The sequence below is a fragment of the Chlamydotis macqueenii genome, chromosome 5, assembly GCF_036417535.1.
Source record: "Chlamydotis macqueenii isolate bChlMac1 chromosome 5, bChlMac1.mat, whole genome shotgun sequence".
In the NCBI taxonomy this organism is placed as follows: domain Eukaryota; kingdom Metazoa; phylum Chordata; class Aves; order Otidiformes; family Otididae; genus Chlamydotis; species Chlamydotis macqueenii.
In genome coordinates this window covers 13,425,410-13,451,475 of record NC_141560.1, presented here as the reverse complement: position 1 = coordinate 13,451,475, position 26,066 = coordinate 13,425,410, and the positions used below count along the sequence as shown (strand labels likewise).

Genomic DNA, 26,066 nt, shown 5'->3' with positions numbered 1-26,066 from the left:
GTACCATTGAAAACTTGTTGTTTATACTCCCAGAGTGTTTATTAGACTAGATTCTAGTAGGAACCAAATTCCTTTGAGAGCAAAGTCCTATTAAACTGACTAGTGAGCCTCCATGGAGAAATTCAGTATTTTCTCAAGTGCTGTAAGATGCATATGTATGTGGCTTTTCTAAAGCCTGTAAATGATGCTTGGTAGTGGCATACATGAGAGCAATATCTTGTTGCTCCTGTAACTGATTATTTTAATACTTTCTTCCTTCCCTGTGGAGTCTTTTTTTTCCCTTCTGTAGCTGTTGGGGTACTGAAAGCTCCCATGGTGAGAGATGGTCACTGTTACATATGACTTGTAGAGAAAACCTGTGCTGCCCTTATGACTTTTTTTTCTTTTTGGGAAGGAACTTATAGACTAAATTAAGTCTTTCCCTCAGTAGTGACAGAGAGGCCCTTTAGATTGTGCGTGGGTGATTGGTGGAGGATCTTTTTAAAAAGAACAAAAAAAACCTTAGCAGTGAACCAGTGTTCATATAGAACAGCACTCACCTCTCCTTTACACTCCCTGCAATCTATTTTCCCCACCTCTGCTGGCTTGAAGAGCACGTGTGATGAAGTAAAATCTCTCTCTTTTCTTTAAAATGAATAAATAAATAAGTTGACAAGTTTTAGCCTCTTGATTGTGTAAGTTTAGTTCAGGAGATGGGGAAAATGGATTTGATGATGAAATCAAATAAATTGGCTCTGAATGCTGAAATACGCATTAAAAAAAATCTGTATGAATGATTTTCAGTATTGTTCACCTAAAAGTATTTACATCAGTGACTAATGTTTTTAGCTCAAAGTATTTTCAGTTGTTTAAGCAAGCATGTCTTAAGACAACTCTCACTTGCTGAAAATATGTAGATTAATGAATGTTTTGAGAAGCTTTTGTCATAGTATTTTAAAGGTGGGGCGTTTTATTTATTTATTTTTTATTTTTTTACTTCTGCAGCACCTTCTTCACTGTGGCTTAAAGTAGTAACTTTATTTAATGTAGATCTTTATATGTGATATGTAGAATATAAAGCACATTTGAAATTGTGAATCTCAGGAAATGTATTTATCTTGGTCCATGCTGCTTTTCCAAAAAATTATATTTCAGCAAATGTAGATTAATATCATGAATTCATTAGGATGAAAGGAAGCAGTGGACTGTGGAAAAGTCCTATAAATTAACCTAGCTGCATTCTGTTGCCTTCGCAAGTGTGGACAGCGCAATTGATACTAACCACAGGATCCTGTGGAGATTAGTGTACACAATTAAATGCTGGGAACAGTGTATCCATGGGAACAGCTACTGCCTTCATATGATGGTATGCAAATTATTTCCTACTTTAAAGATGAAGTTTCACTCCTGCCTTCATAGAAAGATAAGTAAACAACTCAAGAATTGTAGTATAGTTTGGAATGTGGTATTTCTGTACAAACAATATTTTGTTCTAGTTATTGTTATCCCACTGTCCTGGTGTTGTCAGGGATGGAGTTAATTTTCCTCTCCGTGTGTTTTGGATTTGGGATGTGAAGAATGTTGATAAACACCCTGGTGATACAAGTTGTTCTTAATGAGACCAAGGACACTGTTCAGCTTTCCAAGGCTCGGTGAGGCGCAGATGCAGGAAGCTGGGAGCGATGCAGACAGAATAATTGACCCAAACTGGCCAAAGAGAGTATTCCATGCCATAAACATCATGCTCAGTGTGTAAGTGGGGGTTGGCTGGGGCAGGGGTGGTATCTGGCATCCACCTCTCTTTCTTTTGCTTGCTACATCATTCCCCCTACCTTGCTGGCTTCCTTTCACTTGCTGCTTGCTGCTCGGTTTTGTTTACGTGATCGCCGCTCAGGACAGCCTGTGTCGGTCATTAGGACATCAGGTGGTGAGCAAACGTACATTGTTCATTTTATATATTTTAATATCCTTATATTCTGTTACTATTGTAGTTTTCCTTTGCTATTTTAGTAAACTGTCTTAATCTCAACCCTTGAGTTTTCCTTTCTTCCCAATTCTCTCCCCCATCCTGCTGGGGAGGGGAAGGTGAGTGAGAAACTGTCTGGTGACTGGAGCTAAACCACAGCACCCACTGAAAAACAGACCATGGCTTCTCTGTAGGGAAACATTCAACCATTAGATTTGTAGATTCAGTCCTGCATGTCCACTGAACTGGGACCTCGATTGTGTCCCGTCCTTAGTGTGGGAAACAGCTTGTTTTTCTCTTTCAGTAAGAAGCAGTCAGTGGTGCAGAGGCCCATGAGCAAGAGCAATTTAACCTGGATACAAATTAGTGAGTTCAGTCTTGTATTTTCAGTAAATCAGAGTAGCCCTAGATACTTGAAATATGTTAATATAAACATATTCGCCTTTGACAACCTTGATATTTTTGAAACTATGTTGAAATGAATAACATATTTAATTTTCTGCTCAAATTCTAATTCCTACTCCTCACTTTATTTCAGGGAAGCAGATATTTAGCAGCAAAAATGAATTTAGGATCAGTGCACTGAAGTTCCACCCTACAGAGTCAAACATTTTCATTTGCGGAGGGTTCAGCCCAGAAGTTAAAGCTTGGGATATAAGGACTTCTAAGGTAATGGAAATATTTCTTTTCTCTTTCACTTTTAGAATGTTTCCAAGGTTGGAAAACATTCATTACTAAGCTGCTAGATGTACTGATCTTTCAATGAAATGTTCTTCTGAAATATTTTGCATTTGCCATTGACTGTGTTGCCATTTGTTGATATAAACCTCTAATGTTTTTGAAGCACGAAGAGGAACACTGTAGACAAAAAATATTTTTTTATTATTGTTGTTCTTTATGTAAGTATGAGTAACATATAGGTGAATTAAATAAAGCAAATAACTCACTTCAGGATTGTGAAAAGCAGTTGCGTACTAGGAAGCAGTACAGCTAACTTGCTCTTCAGGCTGTTAGATGTTGGTCAGGATGTGTATGCCTGGAGTAATTTTTACATTAATGAAGGGCCACAGAGAGGCATGTATAGCCTCTGCCTTTACTTTATCATGAACCTTGAAGAACAGCATGCTCCCAGCTGCCATTCAGAGCTCAGGTAAGACTAGAGCTGTACTCTGCCAGTGGAATAGTAAGGCAAGCCAACATCCTCATGCACAGAACAGCTCAAAGAGCAGCAGTGACTGTAAAGTGAGTAGTTCTTTGTTTTCCTTTGAATTTCTATGTGGGTATCTCCTACTCATCATAGTTAGCCATCTGTTTTCTCTTGAGGGTGGCAGAAGGGATCTGAAAAAGATAAGATTGCTTATCCAAACTTTGTCTCTGGCTTTGATGTACTAAGAATAATAGGTGAGAAATGTAAGCAGATGCATTTCAGGTGTGAGGACTCTAACAGGAGAGCTCAGAAATAGTTATGGGAGTTGTGCTGTTGAGGAAACGTAGTATTGTTGTGCAATTAACAGTCTAGTTCCTGTGCTGTAGTTGTTCCTTTGGATTTGTCACTGATGTTTTAGAAAATAATTTAATTGTGTAGGATCTATACCACAGGCTTTCCTCATATGAATAAGTTCTTAAAAGAAAAACATTAGTAAATACATATTGAGACTGCCAAGTCTGAGGCTACTCTGAAAATAAATTTACTGTGAGTTTCAGAGTTCCAGTGTCAGCATGACAGCTTTTGTAAAAAGTCTGATGGGATTTATTCCATCCATCATGCTTGTATGAGGACCAGTTTTCCTTGACAAGGATATGAAGAGATACTCAAAGCACAGTTCTATGCAGGAAGATGACTCTAGTTTTAGATTGCAAAAATTGTAAATACTTATGATAAAGAATACCTATGTAACTTTTTAAAAAGTTATGAGATTTTCCATAGTAACTCTTCCCTCCCTCCCTCTGTCTTGCACTGCTATATAGTATTCTTGTGTTGTCAAGAAGTGATTTTGGTATACTATCTTTGGCATAGGCAACTTATAGCACATGAAAATATGTATCACACAAATGGGAAACAGTACCGGTTCAAAGGGTGTTCATTCCAGATGGTCAGGGGTCACCTTGTAAATTTACTGTAGAACAAAAACATTGTTTTTTTTTTTTCTGCCAGGGGACTGGCGAAGAAAGACTAGTAGAACTTATCTGACTTATCTCCTGAACAGCAGGGTCAGTGGTTTCATAGCATGCAAATGAAGTAGGGAATACAGTTGTTCTTTCTTGAGATTCTCATAACAGTAGACTTCAATTGTGGGGAGGGGATGCAGTCTGTAATTGAATACTTAGCTGTCCTTTTCAACATAGAGAAGCCATTGTATGTCATGGTAGACTGAACTTCCTTTAAAAAGTACTTCAGGAACTAAATGGGTATCATCTTTTTAACGTTTAAAGATTGCTGACTGTATTGTCAAATTTGAGATATTTGATCCTAGTCAAGGAGAAGATGGCAGATGTAGATGACAAAACATTCTGAGATTTTCTGACTTAGTGCAATAAGCTTTTCTGTAAATGATACTGTAGTTATACACAAGGTCAAATGACAGTCTAGCTGTGTACAAAGCCAGAGATGTTATTTCACCCCATGTAGTTTCTTTGTGGTGGATTTTACGCCTGTGTATATCTTTGAGTGACTGTCTCCAAAAATCCTGTCAAGATGACTTTTCTCTAGATTTGAAATCAGCTGTGATTGATGAGCATGTTCATGCCAAAAATGACAATACCTCCAGCTTGCATGTGTCTAAGGTGCCCAGTCTCTACAGATGGAAAATGATAACTGATTCTGTTCTATAGCAACAAACGACCAAAATGACGTGTTGCAAAAATGTGCCTGTCTGGACAGTAGCTTTTGTTAGATACAGTTATGGAGGAATATGGTTAGAAATCTTTCACAGATGGTAAGAGACAATCTCAAATATTGATAGTGGAGAAGGCACTTCAGTTTCAAGGAAACAGAAGATTGATTTACAATGGATATTTACAGTTCAGGGGTTATGCTTGAATAAGATTTTTTTTTTTTTTCAGCAATTCTGATACCAGAGAGTGTGATGACAAGACCTGAGGACTATGCAAAATTGGCATTGACTCAAGTAGAGTTAAGGGGATAAATAACAGATGTTAATGCTTGTTAAGTTAGTTCTGAATCATCTCCTGAGTCTGATGCTCTCCTATTGTCACTATCTCTGCCAATCCCTGGTATTTTGGTTTTATCTTTGAACAGTGTTATGATGTCACCAAGACACATGGCTTGAAAAATGCTGTTCTTGGTCCTTTTTCCCCCTTGTGAAATGTCAGAATTTGAATGATGCTTTCCCTTGGCACCAGACAAGGTATCAAGCAGTATTTTATTCTAAGCATTGAAGACAATAAATGTGTTCATCTCTTAAAGCAGCTCCTTCCTTTTAGGTTTTAGATTCTGGTGGTGCCTCAGCTCAACCACAGCCTAACTGTCAATTGATATGTCTGGCAAACCTGATTGTAGTTTAGGTCTGCATAAACATAGATTCATAAAACTGTTCCTTGTGGACAGCAGGTAGGGCACAGCACATGCTTCTTAACCTGGACAGAGGCTGGAAAGCAGCATGTGCATTCCAGGCTGTGATTCCCAAATATTGCCAACCACTTTAGCTTGTTCTTCCACAGAAAATGCCCCCTACAGAAATATATGCATTTCCGTGCCACAAGACTGGAGTTTGCAGATTGACAAGGGGTGGTTTGACTGTCTTGGAAAGTCGTCTTGGTGAATCTGTTCATGAAAAGCAGCAGTAGAGAGGAAGCATGTATCCTTCACCAGTGAACAGTGTTGCTGGAACAGGGAGAAGGCAAGTAGAGAGGTGTAGAACATAGTTTACATGAGGCAACGTGTACAAATGTGTTGAGATGGAGGTTGCAGTAGAAGATGAAAAGATAATGGGCAATGTGCAATATGTGAGGTATTGGCCTTTGTGAAAGGCATTGGAAGAAGGCAAAGGAGAAAACCCATACTGATAAACTGTAGACTTTAATAATCCACCCATTCATATCTTTAATTCTGACTCCCAGTAGCCTGACTTGAGATGCTTTTCTGATAGAGTAACTTGAGTGTGAACTACGTCTGGCAAAATTGCCGCAGAAAACTACAGTTTTCAGTTCTTTACCGGTGCACAGTTATAAGAAACAATAGTTATGCTTGGGATCACCTTTGTGTAGGTTGCAGGGGATGACATATAAGCTCTGTGCATGTGTCTGCATGCAGAGCCAGTAGTGAACGTTTTAGCTACAGTATCTGTGAATCATTTCCAGAGGACAAATAGACACTGTAAATATCATTTATATCTCTGTAGAAGAGGAACATGAATATTTAACATTTTATTAATTTGACTATACATTCAATCTAAAACAGCCCTCATGTTTCCAGCTAATTAGGGAGTATATTATCTTTATGAGATTCAAACTGGATTTTATTGTATCTTTATCCTTTACTGCTCAACTGTGGGTTTTTTTTGCCTCCTTGCTTACTGATCTGGGTATGGTTCTTTTTTCAAATGGGTACCATGGGGTATTTGTCTTTCCATGGGCCATTGCCTGTCCACTTTTAATACTGTTGCCAAATAGATGGTACTCATGATTGTTACATTATGATTTTTTTTTCCTTTTTGACTGCGAGTGTTGCTGTTATGTGCAGTATGTCAGAATATTGCATTCTCTGACATCCTTTGATCACATCTTATGATGTGATTTCTCTAAAGGCAGGGCATTCTGTGGCCAGGATGCTACATACAGCAAAAATGAGACTAGCAGAATAATGGGGTTTTTTGTCAATGACTAACCATACACTCATTTTTGCAAGGCTGAAGCACCAGCCTTGGAACCTGCCTTAAAGAGCTGTTGATCACTGAGGAGTGCACACAGCGGTTGTCTCTGTACCTGCAGGATGCTCCAGTGCTTAGAAAGATGCTGTGTAACTATTTCCATAAGCTGATGCTAATGAAGAGATAAGGGAAACATCCTGCCATATTACAAGGAAGTCTTTTACTTTCCGAGAGAATAAATAAGTGAACAAATGTGTATTCTTACAGGTGAAACAGGAAAGTTTTTAGATTTGCTAAAACAAAAACCTCAGCCTGTTTCGTTTTTTACAGATCCTGTACTGGGTTCTTTCTGGAAGTTTTTAGAAGCTGTTACTTGCTTTGTTCATTAGGAAACAATTATATTCATGTAGAACTTCACCAGTTGGAAAACTAGCCAATTATGTAGCATGTGAGGAATATTAATTTTAATAATAAGCAGTGTCTAATCACTTTAGAAGGTGGAGGACTTGAGTTTAGTCTGGCAGCAGATATTGATCTTTTTTTTTGTTTGCTTGTTTGATATGTTTGCTTATTTGAAAGCCATAATTTTGTATGTACTGTGATTGTCTAAAGCAAGTCTTTTACTCTGAAACATTTCCAAAAGGATGAGAAAGTTTCTATTATCCTTTGATATTTTTTTTTCCCATCTAAGGTAGCTATAGGTCAGTGATGGGTGTAGACTGTTAAACACCTACATTTGTATTGGTTTTAAAATTTGAAGAACAGTGTGTGTGTGCTGAGTGAATGTGGAAGGTCATAGCTGAGTGGAGAAAAGGGTAAAAATATCAGACTGATTTAATTGCTTATGGCTTCTTCTTGCAGAATGGTGAGTATCACCTATGCATCATTACTGCAAAATAAAAGTTAGGTTTCAAACTCTCAGCCATAGAACAGTATGTTGGTTAGGCATGAATCTTCAATATCGTCAGTATCTCATGTCTGCTTCTCCCTAGTTTGGGGAATTCCAATGGATTCTTCAGGTATTCCTGCTTCCAGCTTATACTGTTATCTTTGTTCACAAGATGAAATCAGCATGCTTTCTGTCTTTTCCATCTTACACAGTTATGGCCGTATTCAAGATTGGATAAAGTGTCCTGGCCAATATTTTGAAATGTATCCTGCTCTAACAAGTGCCATTTGCTCTTAGCTGAAGTAGATGTCTGAGGTCTCTTGCCACTTCGTTTCAGTTTTGATGCAAACAACCTTAATATCTTTCAGGTGCTCTCATCCTAATTCAATACAAGATTTTCCTGTTTCGCCTGTTCTTTCAAGCATGTAAACCTGTCACTCAGCTTGGAAGGATGTGTGGGTGAACTAATGATTCTTTTTGTTCCTGTCGTCATACTCCTGATAGCCTTTTCAGGCTTTGCAGCATATTTTGTCAATAGAGTGAGCACCCTGAATCAAGAGCTTGAATCTTGTTCCTCATTGCACATTGAAAACTCAATTTCAGCATTCTCTGGTAGTTCAATTTCAGAGGTCATTCTTTAGGATGTACTCCTGTGTTTTAACCGGCTATCGGCTTGCACATCTTAAATTTAACTATTTGCGGCAAAATGATAATTGTGTATCAGGAAATGAGGGAATTTTTAGTAGAAATTCAGAGCAAAGCATTAAGCATCACAGAGATGGAGAGAATGACTGATAAAAAAATATTGTCCAATTGCACGTATATACGTAGTGGTTGCAATGGGCTGCTTTATGCCAGTGTGCCACATTGGTGCTTTCTGAGGATGGAAAATGACACAGAATAGCTGATAGTGGTATTTTTCCAAATTATTACTTCTGAAATCTTGCCTTGATTTTGATGGGCAACTAATTTTTAACGGTAGCATAGATTTATGAGCATAATATTTATTCATGTATTGAATATGGTATAAGAATTAGATTTCTAACTCCCAGAGAAAACATATGAAGATAAGTTTGAGGCAGCCTTTCAGCTGCAAAAACATTGAGAAATGTACAGTAGGCTATTAATCAGAAAGGCAGATATATAAAAATGGAGGAATATTGAAAGACATTTATTGGTATCCCTGTTCTGCTGAGTAAATAGGCAAAGCGATTTAAAATGTAGCACTGAGTATTGAGCAAGATAAAGAATGAAAGAACAATAAGAGAGTTAAAATCTTCAAGATAAAGCTAAGCAATATACTTCAGAGAAATGAATGGATGGAACAGCTTGTTAACTGCTCAGTGAAATGTAAAGTATACAGGCATCTCAAAATTACAGAGATAAGTAATCAGAGCCTAAAAAAAAAAAAAGATTAAAAGAGGCAGTTGAATAGCATGTAGAGATTTATTATAGTGGTATTTCTTTCTGTTTGTGTTAAATCTAGTTTTGTCTCTCTGGCGAAGAGATTATTCTGGAAATCTTATATTGCTGTATAACAGATTGATTACATTTATGAAACATTTGGAGAATGTTTATAGAGACTTTATGAAAAGATCAGAAAACTTGGAAGTGAGCTGCTCTGTTTAAAAAAAAAAAAAAATCTCTGCAGTGTCGACCAAGGAGAGAGCATCATATTGAACAGCCCTCATGGGATCTTTGGACCTTGGAGTTGAACCTAGAAAAACCCTGTAAAATGCTCTGTAAAAAGAACTGTGCAATAACACTGAGACCTTAAAGCAGCTATGTATTTTAGAGGTGTTTCTTTCTCTGAGCTGTAGAAGAATTTCTTAAGATGTTCAGCAGAAGCCAGTTGAATCACACAGTCACACTCCATTTTGGCTGATCTACATTAGCTTTTTAGACAGGAGACAATAAATGTTCCAACCACTTATTCTACCTGAAATTTTAATATTCCTTGAATACCAAATAGAAGAAAGCATTGAGACTTGTATCCTTTAGCTCAGCAATAAGGACTTTATTGTGTTCACAAAAGCAAATATGACTACGGTAATTTTTTTTCTTTTTAATTTGGGTTTCTAAGCTAACACAGATGTAATATCAGAATAAGACTACAATAGTCTTGTACTAATAATACTTTTAAAGGAGCTAAAGTTCCTTTTAACTTTAGTGAATGGTCAAACTGATTGAATAGATATATTTACACGTGTCAGCAAGGTTTGCATAGGGATGCTATTAGCTCTGCTGAAAGGGCATACTGCACTCAAGAACTTGCATTTGAGTGTATTAATTTACATTTTCTAAATATATCCATATAATAATTTTTGAGTTTTGCATATTTTACCTTTAATTTACATTCTGCTTTGATGAATCTCTTAACGTTTTGGAAGCATTCAGGAAATTGTTCTTTATCATGTGCATACAGAAATAAAAGGAACTCTAAAGGCAGGGAGATCCTAACATTTTTTTGGACTCTATTAAAAACAGAGGAATAATTTGTACAACTGTTGGGTATACTCTGGTTTTGATCTCTTGTATATTGATGTTCATGTGTTCTGTCTCATAAATCACTGAGACCTGTTGGAGCTTTAGCAAGAGCTATCTGCTATAGCTGCCAGAACAGCAAGTCCTGGTGAAGCACGATGAAGTAATCTTGAGAGAGAATAAGTGGAATGCCAGGTCTGCGGCTCTGATCTTTAAGCAATGTTTGAAGCTCTTAGATCTCCATAAATGCAAATCCACTGCTTATGTTAAACAAGGAGGGAAAAGAGAAGGAAAGGCAGCAGGTGGTGGAAACCCAGTAGTATGACCTGACACAGCCACAGAACAGACTTTGAAGGAAAGATTAGTTACAGATATAGGAATTAATGAAATTATATAAAAAATAAATTATAGGAATTAAGCAGAGGTTGATTGTGTGGCACTTACTTGATGTCACTCTAGGATTTTGGACTTTGATAAGAGCAATTAGAGAAGCTGGAGAAGGCAGGGACTAACCTAGCTATTATAAAATGAGAAAATTAGCTAAACGGGAGATCTCAAGAAAGGAAACTGGCTGGGAGGAATTTAGTGAAGTGCTTCAGGCACAGCTCCAAATGGAGACAACTTATTATTTTATTTTTGAAAAATGTTTGTTACAGAAAGTATCGTGCTAGCACAATCAATTAAAATGAAAGGAACAGAATATCATGCGGTAAAAATAGCAATGACTTAGTAGAAATGGGAAGAGTACAAATGAATACAAAGGTCCAGCCTTTTGGGATTAATAACAAAATTTTGTCAGGACATAAGGAAGGTTTCAAAAAAGGATGAATACAAAGTCAGCCTGTTGGAGTGATAAGCAAATTGAAGGAAAACTTAGATTTGAAGATTCACACAAAATTTTGATTTTTGAAATTGAGGTCTTATAAGCTATAGAACAAATTAACCAGAAAAATGGTGGAAACAGTTATTTTGAGCTTTTAAAAATAGGGTAGAAATATACTGCAGAATTGTTATTATTAACAGAGGCCAAGGCAGAGTAACAACAGGGGTTTTTTTCCCCCATCTTGGTTTATTACTCTGGATTGAACATTGTTTAGCTACAAAATTGCAACTATTATCTATAGCTTTATGCTTAAAAAGAAAAAATGAAAGAGATTCTCTTTATGTTGTTGAACTATTTCTCCATACTCGAGTTGATGAAGAAATAAGCCTAAGTCATTAAAGCAGTTAAAAAAATTAATAAATTTAGAGTGCAAGTGCAGTGCATTTGTTTCCTTGGAAACATTCTACTGCAATTTCTTTCAGATGAGATGCAGGCATTTTAAGTAGCATGTATTTAGAAGATCTAATGAATTTGTCTCTGGATAGCATATAAATATGAAAAAAGGCTGTAGAAATTGGTGGAGATACTTGCACTTCTGGTTTCTATAGAAACAGCCAATACATTGTCATGTACTGGTGGTATTAGGAAGAACAATGTAATTAAAATAAAATTATTTATTCAGTGCTTTAGAGAACTAAAGTTATTCTTCTCACAGAGAAAGCTTTACTGAATCGATGGACAAAAAGTTCAAAGAAATATGGTGAAGGTATATTTGTACTTGCATAATGGCATTTGTTTTTAAATGTTAACATTCAGGGATCCTTTCTGAGTGTGAAGGCACATTTTATGTTGCTGTAACACATATGTGAGTAGCCCTGCAGTGTTTATTTGGAAACTTCATATGGTAGTATCGCAGATGAGAATCGTAGACCTGACTGTGCGTACAGTCTCTCAGGGAGAAACAGCTCTTGGAGAGACTGAAATGGGCCAGGAACAAAACACGCCTCCTTCTGGAGCATGAGTATTCGAGTGAGAAGCTGTCAGGGAATACCTGTTCCGGTTTCAGCCCATTTCTAGACAAATTTTACACTCCCAGTAGTGACCAGTATGCTTTTAAAACACAGGACTATAAAAGCACAGCAAACTTCTTTATCACAATTCCCAGCAATACCCAAGCTTTTCTGACAGTTTGGAGACTTCCTGCACCAGAGATAGCATCCTGGTCTTTCATGGCTCTCTCTGAGTTTTCATGCTGTGGAATTGATTGTTCTTGATGATTATTATTATTTTTTTTTTCTTTTTACAACATCCTGTAGTAAGGAATTAATCAACTTAAATATGCCATGTGTGAAGGAGCATCTCTCTGTTTTGAAGCTGCCATCTGCTAGTTTGGAGTGTAACTTCTTATAATGGAAGAAACTGTTCACCTTCTCCATGCTGCTTGGACTTTATTCCCAAGACTTGGTAGTCTCATTTCTGGACTGAAAAGGGGTTCATTATTACTCCTTATAGAAAAGCCGTTCTGTATCTCAATGTTGCTTGTTTGTTTCCTATATACAGATTTTACTTCTTATCCTATTTGAGATAGGGAGATAATTTAAAAGAAAAAATCTGATGGGAAAATAAATTTTTTCTTTCTAATAAATGATTGATGCTTTCCATCACAAGATTCTTGTGCCTTCTCAAGCAAACTGAAAGTGATTTAAAAAAAAACAGTGTACATTGCTCATACCTAAAGTCTTATAGGTCAACACCAGATTAAGCTCAACCACTTGTTCGTTTAATCAGTCTCCCTTTCCTTTTAATTATTCTCAGGACCCCTTGATAATCTTGAGCTGTGTCTGAAAACAGAGCAGTTACAAACAGGAAAAAAAACTTAAATAGAAAAGCAAAATTTTTTTTTTCAATAACATAAAGAGAAATATACCAGTCATGTTAAAATACTTTAAAATAACATAAAACTGTAACATATTTCGTCTTCCTGCGTATGATAGTGTCTTGTTTTTTGATTAAAACTGCCATTATAGCTTTCAGATGGAGATCAGAGACATAAATTGAATTTGTCACATGGTTGTGGTTTTGCTGTGGATGTGAAGCTACAAAGCAAATAGTAGTCATCTGCCTCAACACCTTAACCTATAGAATAGATCAACACAAATGGCTTGCACTGCAGTAGATAAAAATGCTTCTACTTTGTGCAACATAATCTTTCTTTTAAGTTGAAATGCACTTTTTATTACTAGTATAGATGTAGTACTATTTCACAGAGGAAACTTAAATCAGTCTCCCATTGCATTAATTGTCCAACATGCCAGTAGGAAGAAGCAGTTTCATGCTGAAGCACTCAATCTAAAAAGGCAGGACAAGAAATGAAAGGAAAAAAATTTCCTGTTTTACAGGTTGAAAACCACAGCACTGACTGATCAAGGGGTTTTTTTTCATGACCATCCAGATCGCCTGTAGTCCTATTAGATTTGTTTTGCGACTTATCTCCTAACTCTCAGCGCAATGACTATACAAGCACATTTCCTTCTCATCACTTGCATAAAGCTTGAGGGGAGTTTAGGAGAGTGCAGTGCACAGAGGTTACAGGTGACTGGCACAGAGCTGGGGTGAGCAGCAGCTTCTGAATTGCTTATGTGGAGGCTTTGAGTTTTCTTGACAAGCGAAATACCAGACATTGCATGTGCTTTATACAGGGAAGTATTATAGAACACCCATCTGAAATATATACCTTGAATTCAGCAACACAACATGCTTTTCAAATCACCAGAACCATAAGAATCTGTTTGAAACTGATTTAATTTGCTTAAATTACCTTTCTTGTCGAACGCCTGCAGCCATGAACTCTTGCCTTAGTGAAGAAGCTTTATTATTATGTTGGATTGTGTTGACGCTAGAAACTATTACGCCTTCCTTTGAAATGATTTCTTTTATGTCCAGAAAAGGCTTAGATTGAAGAAGTGGACTGTGGTTTTCCAATGCTTATGTGTGATAAATCTGCAAATAGGAAAAGAGCAAAATCTGTTATTAACAAACTAAAGCCGGTAGGTAGGGAAACTGGTCCTTTCCCAAGGAAGTTCCTCGGGCATGTCATGAATTAATTGTCTAAGGTAGAACAAAGCAGGTTTAATTATGGGTACTTTTCTGAGCAAAGGTGTTGCAATTAGTTATTTTTGAAAGCTATCTTTATGGGGAAATTTAAATACTATGTGTATCGTGTTCCTAGCTGCTATTCAAAGTGTTAATTTATTGTTCTCTGAGTGAGTTCTTACTATGTGATTTGAAGACTGAACAGCATAGTTTTTCTGAGGTACGTATCAAACATATAGAAAAAGATAGTCTCTTGTACTAATTTTTATGAAGATGGTTTCATGTTGCAGAGCTAAGATACACAGGTAATTTGGTTAGATATCCTGTTAAATAACAGGCAAGCAAATACATTTAATGATTAGCAGTGAAAATGTTTATGTAAGAGCCCAACAGGATTTCAGCAAAAATTGAAAGTATGTGCATGTCACCAACTTCACAGTCTCATCTTTTTCCTTACTGTCTGTTGCTCCAAAAACTGTTGAGCACAAGTCCCAAACATAAACCCTAACCTTTTACCACTGTTCCTTCCTCATCTGAGGAAGAACTCCTCAGATTCCTCCCCTGCTCCATCATGGGGTCCGTCCCACAGGCTACAGTCCTTTGTGAATTGCTCCAGCGTGGGTTGTTTTTCAACGAGGTGCAGTCCCTCAGGAACGGCTACCCCAGCACAGGCCCTCCACAGCCCACAGCCTCCTTCGGGCATCCCCCTGCCCAGCGTGGGGCCCTCCATGGGCTGCAGGTGAATCTCTGCTCCTCCATGGACCTCCACGGGCTGCAGGGGGACAACTGCTCCACCATGGGCTGCACCACAGGCTGCAGGGGAATCTTGGCCAGGAGCAACGTTTCTCCTCTCCTTCCTTCTTCACTGACCTTGGCGTCTGCAGCCATTCCTCTCACAAGAAATTCTTCACAATCAGCTCAGGCAGACGCCTCTCAGGTTCTCTTCACATTTCTTCTCCTCTCCACTTCTTGCAGCCGGGCTGGGCTGTGTTGGGCCCAGATGGCCGCCCGGTGGGAGGCCAGAGGGTGAGGGCCGCAAGGCCCACAAGGCTCACGCCTCCCCTTCTCTGCCCGTGCTTCTACTTCTTGACTCTTTTTTTTTTTTTTTTTTTTTTTTTTTTAAATTATTTCCCCCTTCTTAAGTATGTTATCGTAGAGGCATTATCACTCTAGCCAATTGGCTTGGCCCTGGCCAGTGGCAGGTCTGTCCTAGACCCAGCAGACTCCATCAGACAAAGGGGAAACTTCTAGCAACTTCTCACATTTCACAAGGGTTTTTCTTAGAAGACGAAGACCCGAAACAGCATGTCTTGAGTTTTTAATCTTTAAAATAAGAAAACATTGAAGAATCACTGCTGTGAATCACTGTTTGGGAATTCATTACAATTTATTGCCCTGTATTGTTCTTCTTCATTGCCCAGCACCAACTGGCCTTTGTTTCTGCCTCTCTATGCCAGTTTCTACACGTGTGTGCTCCTCTGTGCTCAGCTCTTGCTGATTCTCCAGTTGGGACTTGTCACTTCTGTGAAGGTGCCTGCTGCTAAGTAGCTGCCTAGGTCAGTCTGTCAGGGTGGTAGAGCCTTTTGTGTCTGCTCCTCTCAATTTAACTTTATTTCAGTTCTCCTGCAGTTCCTACAACTGTCAGGTTTCTCTATGGTTTTCCATTTCTCATTCCAGGCAGCTATTATATTTTGTGGGGTTTTTTTTTAGTTTTTTTGTTTTCTTTTTAAAAATTTTTACTTCTACAAAATAGCTTAAACTTCCACTTTACTAATGAACTATGGGCTTCCTTTTATAATTCTGTGAAGAAATAGCTATGCATGGTGATTTCTCCATAGACAAAGTGGATGCTATAAATATGCAAATATCACTTTTGGCTTTACAAAGTTTATTTGCGTTGTTTATTATGCAGATTCCTAGGCTGAAAAAGCTGACGAGACCAAGTAACACATTTGTATATTCACTATCCTAAAAATACAGGCAGATTGCTGAAAAGTGTGCCAGGTTTTTTGAGTGTGCAGGTTTACATCTTGTTGATGTTATTACAGGGTGTGTAGCGTGCTTGCATGACACAGGTCCTTCACTGAATGCAAACATTGCATTTCTAAACTGTACATTTTGCAGAGCCTGTGAAAAGCAATTGGAGCAGCTGCTGCTGCCATCCTTCTGCCTGCTGAGATCACAGGAAGCCGAGCTGGAAGGGACCTCTGGAGATCGTCTGTATCTCTCTACCCTAAAGCAGGATCAGCTAGTTCCTAACATTTCCAAACAGTCATAGATTTTTTTGAGCTTGAGGCAAGAAATCAAGATGTTCTCATGTTGTGTGTGATACTTGAAATGATTTTTCTTTTATTGGTAAAAGTATAAAACAGAGGTTTAATCCAGGATATTTCACTGCAACACCTGAAAATTAGTTTTTTAAAAAATGTATGTGCTTACAGTATCTGTAAAAGGTCTGGGCCCTGAAGTCAATATGCTAACATGCTATGTTAGGGGCATAAGGTAGCACTGAATGCCTCACAAAGTTGAGAACCATTTCAGTATAGTGCTTCAAGCACACTCTCTGCTCTGCTGGTTTTTCTAGTGAGGTTAGAAGAAGGACTAACCTTTGAACACCCTGTTGGAAGTGCAGGCTACTATGTTTTAGCTATCTTGGAGAGAGAGATTTAGATATTAATAACTAAGAGTCTTCCGGTGTCCTAGTTTTAAGGATCACCATATTCACAGAGATAAATTGCTTTGATCTAGCTGCTTGCCTTGAAGTTTCTCTCCACTGGAGGCAAATCAGAGAAAAAGAAAGCAAAGGTATTGATTTACAAAATTCAAAGAAGACAACATAGATGCAGAATTTCATGAAGAAAGGTGGAAAGAAAGGAAATTCAAATTATTCATATATTCCTTAGAATAGTTCAAAATCTCTTACTTTTAAAGATCCAACTCAAAGGCTATTGAAATATTCAGAACCCTGTGGCCGGGAACCCATTTCTGCATGGATCCAACTCACTTCGATATAAGGCCTGAAAGTGGATCTAGGTTTGGGAACTCTGGTGGTTTTGACTTTGAAAGAAAATTTGGGAACTTTGTGTTTCCTTTTACATCACAAGCTTATTTACAGATTGTTCGTATGCATTAATTATGTGATGAGAACTCGTGGATGAGGCACATTATTTACTCTGCGTACTTTGAAGTATTGATGATTCTTTCCCTGCTGCCCTGCATTTTCAGCAGTGACAGAAAAAGCCTTTGCTTCACCAGAAGCAGCAGAGACTGCCTCTTGCCAGGACAGGGTGTAGGCAGAAGAGGTGGGAGGTGTGGGATTGAATCCCTGTAGAACAACGCAGGAGGATCCTGGATGAGTCCTTAAAGCACTGAACTGTTTGACAGCAGCGCTCCTGTCACCTCCATCCCTCCCTCTCTGGCAGCGCTTTAAAAGAGCAAACTTTACTTGGGTTTCTTTTCTTGGGTAGAGATTGTCAGACCGAGCCCTTAATGGGAGTGAGGTATTTTCTGCAGGGTGAATGGGGTGCTCTTCTGCTGAGACTGACCAGGTTGGCCTCGTAGGCAGTTTCTGACTGAGCTTGCAAGCTTGGCTCCCTTGCCGTATGGTCCTGACACCAGGATCTCACCACTTGCAAGTAAAGCAATGACACACAACAGCACGGGACTCAGAGAGCCTTGAGTCATCAAGTTTACTCATCCCCAGTGATAAACGGATTTATAATTAACTCTGGGAGGGTCAACAAGAATATTAACTTCTGGCCATGTCGTTTTCATACCTGTAAGTCTCAAACCCCAACTAACCTAATTACTTTCTTTTCCCTTGCTCTATAACTAGCCGAAGATTTTGAGAACAAAAAGACCAAAAACTTAAACTTCTGAAGTTTCCTGGAAGGAGGAAGGAGAGATCCTCAGACTGATTCGCAGAGTGCTCTGAGTTCCTAAAATAGAAGGGAGTTTGTGTAGACCCAGCTCCACAACATTGTGTTGTCTAAGGCTATTTTTGGACCTAACTCTAGTTCCTTGGGAATTTATAACAGAATATTATGTATCTATAAATATAAATTTACAAATATTATAAATATAAATTTGTAAATATATAAATATAAATGTGTATATATATATAAATTGTACAAACGGATGCTTTCTTTTATCTCATTTAGTTGTTCCATGTGTGGACTCTTTACATACGTTAATAAGCTATTTAATACACTAGTACTTCAACATTTAACAATGAGTTACTTTTTCACATTTTAAAATAATATATAACTTGTTGGAGATAGTTGTTAATACAAAGAGAGAAAACATAAGTTACCATGTTCTTTTAATCTGTCAAAAAATAACAAACTTTTTTATTTACTAGGTGCTAAGAGTGTACAAAGCTGCAGTACAACAGACATTGGATATACTCTTTCTCCCTGAAGGAAGAGAATTTCTTACAAGCACAGATGCAGTAAGCCGAGACTCAGCTGATCGTACCATTATTGCATGGGACTTCCAAAGTGCTGCGAAAATCTCCAATCAGATTTTTCACGTAAGGTTAACAACTAGTATTGTTTGGGTCATAATTTAGTATTTCATGCTTGTCAATGTCATAAAAAAAAAAGCTTTTGATTTTCAGTAAGATCATTGTGTACTGTATAAAATGCTCTTAATGTAAGTTGAGGGCTTTATTTTTATATTTTTAAAAACACTTACTTATTCTTAAAAGATGACCTTGAAGACTGAGAGATCTCCTTGTGTTAAAAATATTTACATTTCAGTCCTCATTCACTGACACCTAGATATATTTATGCAAGGCCACTGCAGTGTCATTCTTGTTTGCCTGTAGTGCATGGCAGTAGTTGCTATAGTGCCACATTTCTTCTCCCACACTTTTTCATACATTTTTCATCAGCTGCAATGAGGGCTATTGACAAATTGAGTTTAGTATTTGCATAGTAATAGCAACCTGATACATGCATATAGATATCTAGTCCAGCATAATCACAGAGGCAGAATTTACTTTATCAGTGCTGGTGCAGTATTTCTCTCAGTAATCTATCCAGGCAAGATATTTAATGGACTAAATTGTCTAGAAAGACTGACAGCTTCAAAGGACATTACCAAGGAAGTTAACAGAGAATTCCAACTCCCTAGGTCTTTTTTGAAAACCCAAGTCTAATATCCTATGTAATATAATATGATTGGATTGTATATAGATTTTTGTGGCTGAAATTAACAGTTCTCTCCTGACAAGGACATGTAGTTGATGATCTAATGGGATTGTTTCACTTTTTATTTCCACAGTTATGTCTTTGTCCAGTATTGGATCTATTAACATCTTGGAGAGGCAATAGGAAAAAAAATAATAAAGTTGTGGATATGTAAAGTACAGACCAGCCAGGTTCAGTATCAAGGAGTAAAAACCAACCAAACAATTTTTTTCTCCTTATTACCTAACGACTAATAAAAAAACCCCACAGCCTACCTTCTCATGACTACAGCATCTCTGAAAGGGACTGTTTTCTCCCTTTTCTGCACTGTGAATAAACAAAAGTTGCTGGTGATTTTGGAAACTTAGCTTCACTTTTCTGAATTTCGCCTTTGAACCCTTTAAGGTCAGAGAGAACTCCTCAAGGCTCCAAACAGATTAGATCCCAACAGAACTTGATCTGTTGCTTGTCTGCATTAACAAATGAATAGTTAAGAGCTCTAAAATAACCCATTACTACAGCATACCCAGCGTAACGGCACAGTGCTCCTGCAGATTGCATTGTGCTTTCTGATCCCGTACTGTTAAGAACCTGTTTCTCCCCAGAAGCAAGCAGTGTGCTGCCATGGAGCACTCTCCTAACCAGGCACACTGCCTAACCCTGTTTTGATTTCTGTGCCCAATACCCAGAACTTCCTTCCCATTCGTCACTTCCAAACTACACAACAAAACCAGTCTGATGTTCTGCCCTCTCTGCCGCATAGCTCATAGTGTCTGGTGGTCACTGTCAGCCTGGTGTCCTTCACATGCAGACACAGCCTACACTTAATTTGTATTCTTGGCATCAAAACTCAGCACTGTGTCTTTGGGTTAGGCTGAAACTCGAAGAGGTATGGACCTGGTGGAAACCTCATGAGAGTAGTTGATTTCTGATGCTGTCACCATGCTGAGTTTTGAAAGTAATCTTAATTCAATAGGAACACTAGTGTAAAGCCAAGTGTTAATTTTTGTAGATATTTATGAATTTACTGCTAGCAACAGTGTACATAGCAAATCTCTATCAAATCTCTGATTTGCCAACCAAATCTCTGATGGTTGGCTAATAACCATCTCTGTTGGTTATTAGCCAACTAAGTAACTTCTGACTTAGTTGGCTAATAATGATCATCGCTTTTTGTCTTGTTGGGTTTTTTTTCTTTTCTTTTTTAATAAGAGTGGAGTGGGGGAAGGTGTCTATTTAAATGGAGTGATTTCTATTCCTGTCCGTGTGGCCAGAAATGAGAGGATAGGGGATTTCAGAACTGTACAAAGAAGTACAGAAAGCACAGTATGGCTATGCAGGAACAGATATGGGAGAAGAGGCTTCACTTTCCCATTCAAACTTTAGTGTTCCTTGGGTGGGAAGAGGATGACTGAGTACCATCAGGTTGGATTTACCTTTCTGCAGCTGTTCTGCAGTATATTTATTGTTTAGAGGGAGATGGGATTTTAGTCAGTATCTATGAATTCAGGGTAGAGGTTTGATTTGGTGTTTGTCTTGGTGTAGGACTTTAAGCGGATTGTAATGAGTTAAGTATCTTTATATAATGTATACTATGGAGACGACTTATGTGGACCTTGCTTTTCATGGTCTTTCAAATATGTTTAAAGATAACCTGATTAATTTGAACAAATCTTTTGTTTCATACAACAAAACTTTCTGTAAAATTGTTTTCAGGAACGTTACACTTGCCCAAGTCTGACTGTGCACCCAAAAGAGTCTGTGTTTGTTGCTCAGACAAATGGGAACTACATGGCTTTGTTTTCTGCCCAGCGACCTTACCGAATCAACAAAAAAAAAAGATACGAAGGACATAAGGTATACTTCTTCACCAGGAACTTAGTATCCAAGTCTGGAAGGAAGATAGATAGCAAAGTACCTGTGCTTTTTAATATGTCTGCTAATAGTGTTTGATTATAAATCAACGATAGATATTAATTGGCTTCATTTTCTTTCCCATGTGCCAGTCTATTTTGAACCATATGTACTCTGAAGAAAATAGTTACTAGAAGATTTCATGAATACTTAATAGCTTGATTAAATAAGTTTGTGTTACAGCTGTGTCTTAATAAACACCTGGATAAGTCCGTAGTGTATATTTATTTAAACATCCTTTTCTTTTTTTGTACTATATTCTTTTTTAGTATATCACAATGAACTTTTCTAATTGGCATCAAGAGTTACACTGTTACTGATTTTTCACAGGTGGAAGGATTTGCAGTGGGCTGTGAATTTTCTCCAGATGGAACACTTTTGGTGACAGGAAGTTCAGATGGCAAAGTGTTTTTCTACAACTATCATACTGCTAGGATTATTCGCACTTTGTCTGCACATAAAGAAGCTTGTGTGAGTGCAATATTTCACCCAGTCTTGCCATCGCTCCTTGCAACGTGTAGTTGGGCTGGAGAAATCAAGGTGTGGCAATAACAAGCAGTTACTTTTCAGGATGTCTTTAACTTTTCTGTTAGTCTGCTAAAGGTGCAGGAAATAAACAATGGTATGCAATGTGAAATTTTGTTGTGATGTGTTGTAAGCAGGAGAGTCTGTTGTCTTTTCTCCTATGACCTCTAAGTATATGCTTTCATAATGCAGTGGAGATGGCCTTGTGGTTAGCTGCTGAGCAAAGAAGTGGTCTTACTCTCTCCCTCGCTCCTGGTGATAAATTTCTGCCCATTTTGGGTCAATCTTCTGGTACTCATCTATCCTTCCCCTAGTTTGAGTAGCTGAACTTGAAGAAAATTATTCCTCTCTTTATGTAGCTTTTCAGTGCAACTTTCTTAAACCAGATTTTCACTAGTTTAGCTCCCTGACCCGGTCACTGAAGGGTTAGACAAGCAATAGTGTAGTTCAAGGCAAGACAACTTCTACACGCAGGAAGGGGGAAGATCGCAGGGCAGGTGGGACTGCTTCTTTTGGAAATTGATAGCTGTTATCAGCTCAGCTTATTGTAAAATGCCTTCTGAGAGTTCCAGGGAAAGGTGTGCCAGATAACTTGAAGGTAATTTTGAAGTTAATAAATTTGTGGTTTTGAAATCCGGATGTTTAAACTTCAGTTTTAAACTTACCTTTATGACTGTACATAATCAAAGCAAAACTATGTGTAAATATTTTTACTGAAAAAAATAAACTTTTTTAAAAAATATATGATGTCTGTGTTTCACTGTTTTACTTTTGGCAAGTTAGTACTCAAGACTATCATGGAATTGATACTTGGGGGGGTAAAACAATTAATATGCTCCCTTAATTTCTTGCAAACACACATGCATTTCTCCATACTTCTTGATATTACTTAGACACAGAAAATTGTCACCATGCTATTGAGTGCAGAGGATGTTCTCTGACATTCAGACAGGAGCTGGGCTATTCTGCAGCAAATAGAAAATTCATTAGGCCATGACTGTATATTTACATATGTATAGATTTCTTGTAAATGCATTTTGAATTTACATTCCCTGCACTTGTATTGCTTGGTTTTATACGTGTGTTTCTGTACATATATGTATTATTGAAAAAAACATACCTGTGCATCACATAAACCATATGTATTCCCAGCCTTAACTCCATATAAGTATGTACTGCCTTGCCATGAGTGCTATAAGCTTGGCTTGTGTTTGGTCTGATTAGTCTGAAAAGGTATTTTAACACACAGAGGATAATTGTGTTAGGTAAACAGTCTCTGTCATGGAATCCAGAAGTAACGTATAATAGCAGCTTTTCCTCTGCAGCATCTTTTTGTTCTGATTTTTTCTTATTGGTACAAATACAAGGGTTTTAAAAACATTTTTCACGTACTCAATTAAAACAGCTTTTCAGAAAAATTTTCAGAATACTTTTGCCAATGGCAGATTTTAATTAAGTAATGAGCAAAATGTACCCTATTGGTTTGCAGTTTGTGTTCCTTATAGCTTGTAGTAAGAAATAAGCCTGTACCAAGACTGTGAATCCACAGTTATATTGTTTGAAGTCTGGATCAAAATATTGTGGCTGTGTGGTTTTAATCATCTTATCAACAGTTACAGCAGATTTTAAGACAGGGCAATTTTAGTGAACCATGCAATGTAGCACAAGTAACTTTTTTTTCTTTTTTTTCCCCAAACTGTCCTTAATTTCTTGGTTCCTTGTTCAGCAATTAGCTATTTGACAGAGGCTTAAATTTTGCAGTTCTCTTGACTGTCCCTCTAGCATACAAGCCAGCTGGACCCTTTAAACGACAACCAGTTCAGTGACTTGATGAGTTAGTCCTAATTCAAACTGTGGGATCTTTACAAATGTCAGAAGGAGTTCAGCTGAAATTGAAGTAGTAGTTGCCTGTCATTGGGCAGGCTGAATCACAGCTGCATGGCATTTTCTAAGAGGGTGGCTCGTGTCCTTCCTTCCAGGTATTTTAGTTCAAAGTGTGCTATTGCTGCGTTAAAATTTCCGGCAACCAGTTGTGTCTATATGAAGGATGGGCAGCACTGTAGCCAAGAGGTGCATCCTGTTATCTCCACAAGAGACTTGTTATTTTGAGAGTCGTTATCTGCCTGATATTTTATTTAATGCAGTGCTGAGAGAGGCCTCTGAAATAAATCTGAGCTCGTGGTCGAAATGGCTTATTGGACAAGACCTCAGCCTATGTGAAAACTGCTCTATATCTGAACGAGCTCTCAGCACATTCATCCTCAGCTGAGAGCACCTCTGGATGAAGTGAAAGATCTGAGACAGCAGTCTTTGGGAATCATTGCAGATAGCGTGTAGAAAAGTAACTGCATTTTGTAATACTACTCATGTTGTTCCTTAAATTTAACTTATGTCCTGAGGCATGATTCTGGTGTCCAATGTTTATCTTTCCTGAAATTATCTTGCAAGTATAGATTTTAGACTATTTATAGAGGGGGAATGAAAAACTTAAACTTGATTACAGGTTGTACAGAAAATGAAAAGAAACTTGATACTGTATAATCTTAAAATATTAAAATTAGAATTACATTTGTGTCAGATTTCCAAGATGGCTGGAGTTTTAATTACTTATGAGATCCAGCCAAAGGTTTTATAATGCAATGAAATTATGTTCACAGTATTATCTTGTTAAAATTTCTTTCTAATATAAAACTGATTAAGACACAGACTGAAACTTAATCATTGGAAATATTTTAGCATAGTGGTGTAAATTAAGTTTTCATTATGATTCAAAGACAAATTCTTCCTTGTAATCTTATGTAATGAACTGTAATCAAAAAGTATCCACATTGCTCCATTACTCTGCAGTTACCAAATACTATTTGGGCTGCAAATAAGGATTATTATGGTCAGATGAAGTTTTTAGAATGTAATGAATTGTTCGTTAATTAATTTTATTCATAAAATTGTAATCTAGAAATGTTTGAATCTTGCTTTAGGAGCAGTTCTTCTCGCTTTATATAGAGCTCTCTAGGGCATCGTATATTAAAGTCAAGGAAGAGATCCTCAGCGTTTTGAAATGGTCTAAGCTGTGTAGATAAACAAGCCAGATTAATTTTAATCTATTTTGTGCTATACCAAAAAGTAATAATGCCAATCTCTACCACTTTATTATTTGCTACTGGAGCGTTATTAATTTGGAGTGTCAGAGGATGCAAGCTATTCAACTGTCTTTATCTCAAAAACCTGCTAATTAGCAGACAGTTATTAGAATCATTGTGTTCACTGGGCTGAAATACTGTTGGTGAGTCACTCTGTATTTCAACTGTAGGCCTAATCAGGAAAACAGGGTGTGGTATTACAACGGGATGACTCCTTCAGTAGGGGACAGGCAAATGTAAAGCTACAAGAAAATGGCAGAACAGAACAAAACAAGAAGATGAAAAAAACATGGGATCTCAAATTTCCCATTATCCTGACATATGGGTTTGGACTGTTCAGCTGAAAATATTTGCTCTTGCTTTCTTCAGTTAACCTTGTTTTTATCTTAATCCCAGTTCTTCCTAGCCACTGCTCACATCCTCACCATTTAATTTGCAGTTTTTCTGTCCTTGTTCCAGCACCTTGTCTTCTCCATTTAGTTGTATAGTAGCTTATATGTTTACACTACCTGCATCTTCTTTTCAATAAATTTCATTTTGCTGCGCTCTGACTTGTGGCTTTCAGGCTTTCATTCCAGCTGCCATTAAAAAGGTAGCCAGAAATGCCAGAGCACTTTGCACTTTATTCTTGCCTTTCTCTGTTTTCCACTTTTAATGAGGCTTATTACTTTTGGAGATTCTCCCCTCTTTCTTAACATTTCTTCTGTCTGCTTCTCTTTCTGCCTTTGATTACTGCTTTACTGTCTTGCAGATCCTTTCTATTATAGGCACTCCTACAGGGTGTATGTATATCAATGTTTTAGTTTGTGAGGAGTGCACTTTTTTGAAAAAAAAAAAAACCAAGAACAAAACAAAAAAAAAACCACCCCAAAAAATCTCCCAGTTATTGCCACTTACAATGCTTTGGTTCACAGAGCACATGAATTGCACTTCTTTCAAATGAAACTAAATGAGAAGATGTGCTCCAAGAGCATACTTAACGTATCCGAACTGGTGGGACTAGGCCAAAATACATGTACGTTCGATGTTGCCTTTTCAGAAGTGAGATAAACTCTACAAATTTACTCTTGTTGGTCCTTACTCCTTGCTAATTTAAATGTAGCCTCAGGAGTCAGTGTCTTTGACACTGTCCCCTTTCTTTGATAAATCTCTCACCTATCTCTTCAGGACTCAGTGCCCTGTGCAGAGGGGTCATATGTCTGATGACCACTTGCACACTTCAAAGAGTGGAA

The 26,066-nt window shown here is 37.7% G+C and overlaps 1 protein-coding gene across 2 annotated transcripts in view; it reads left to right on the top strand.

The window, feature by feature from the left end:
• The window catches only part of WDR25 (WD repeat domain 25), a 71,845-nt gene extending 49,410 nt beyond the window's left edge, over positions 1 to 22,435 (top strand). For both annotated transcript variants that reach the window (XM_086749950.1, XM_086749951.1), the window contains exons 4-7: positions 2,484 to 2,614; positions 18,424 to 18,594; positions 20,972 to 21,112; positions 21,500 to 22,435. In XM_086749950.1, the coding sequence (XP_086606076.1) occupies positions 2,484 to 2,614; positions 18,424 to 18,594; positions 20,972 to 21,112; positions 21,500 to 21,721 (665 nt within the window). In that variant the 3' untranslated portion in view covers positions 21,722 to 22,435. The remainder of the gene's footprint in view (positions 1 to 2,483; positions 2,615 to 18,423; positions 18,595 to 20,971; positions 21,113 to 21,499) is intronic.
• Positions 22,436 to 26,066: the final 3,631 nt, after the last annotated feature.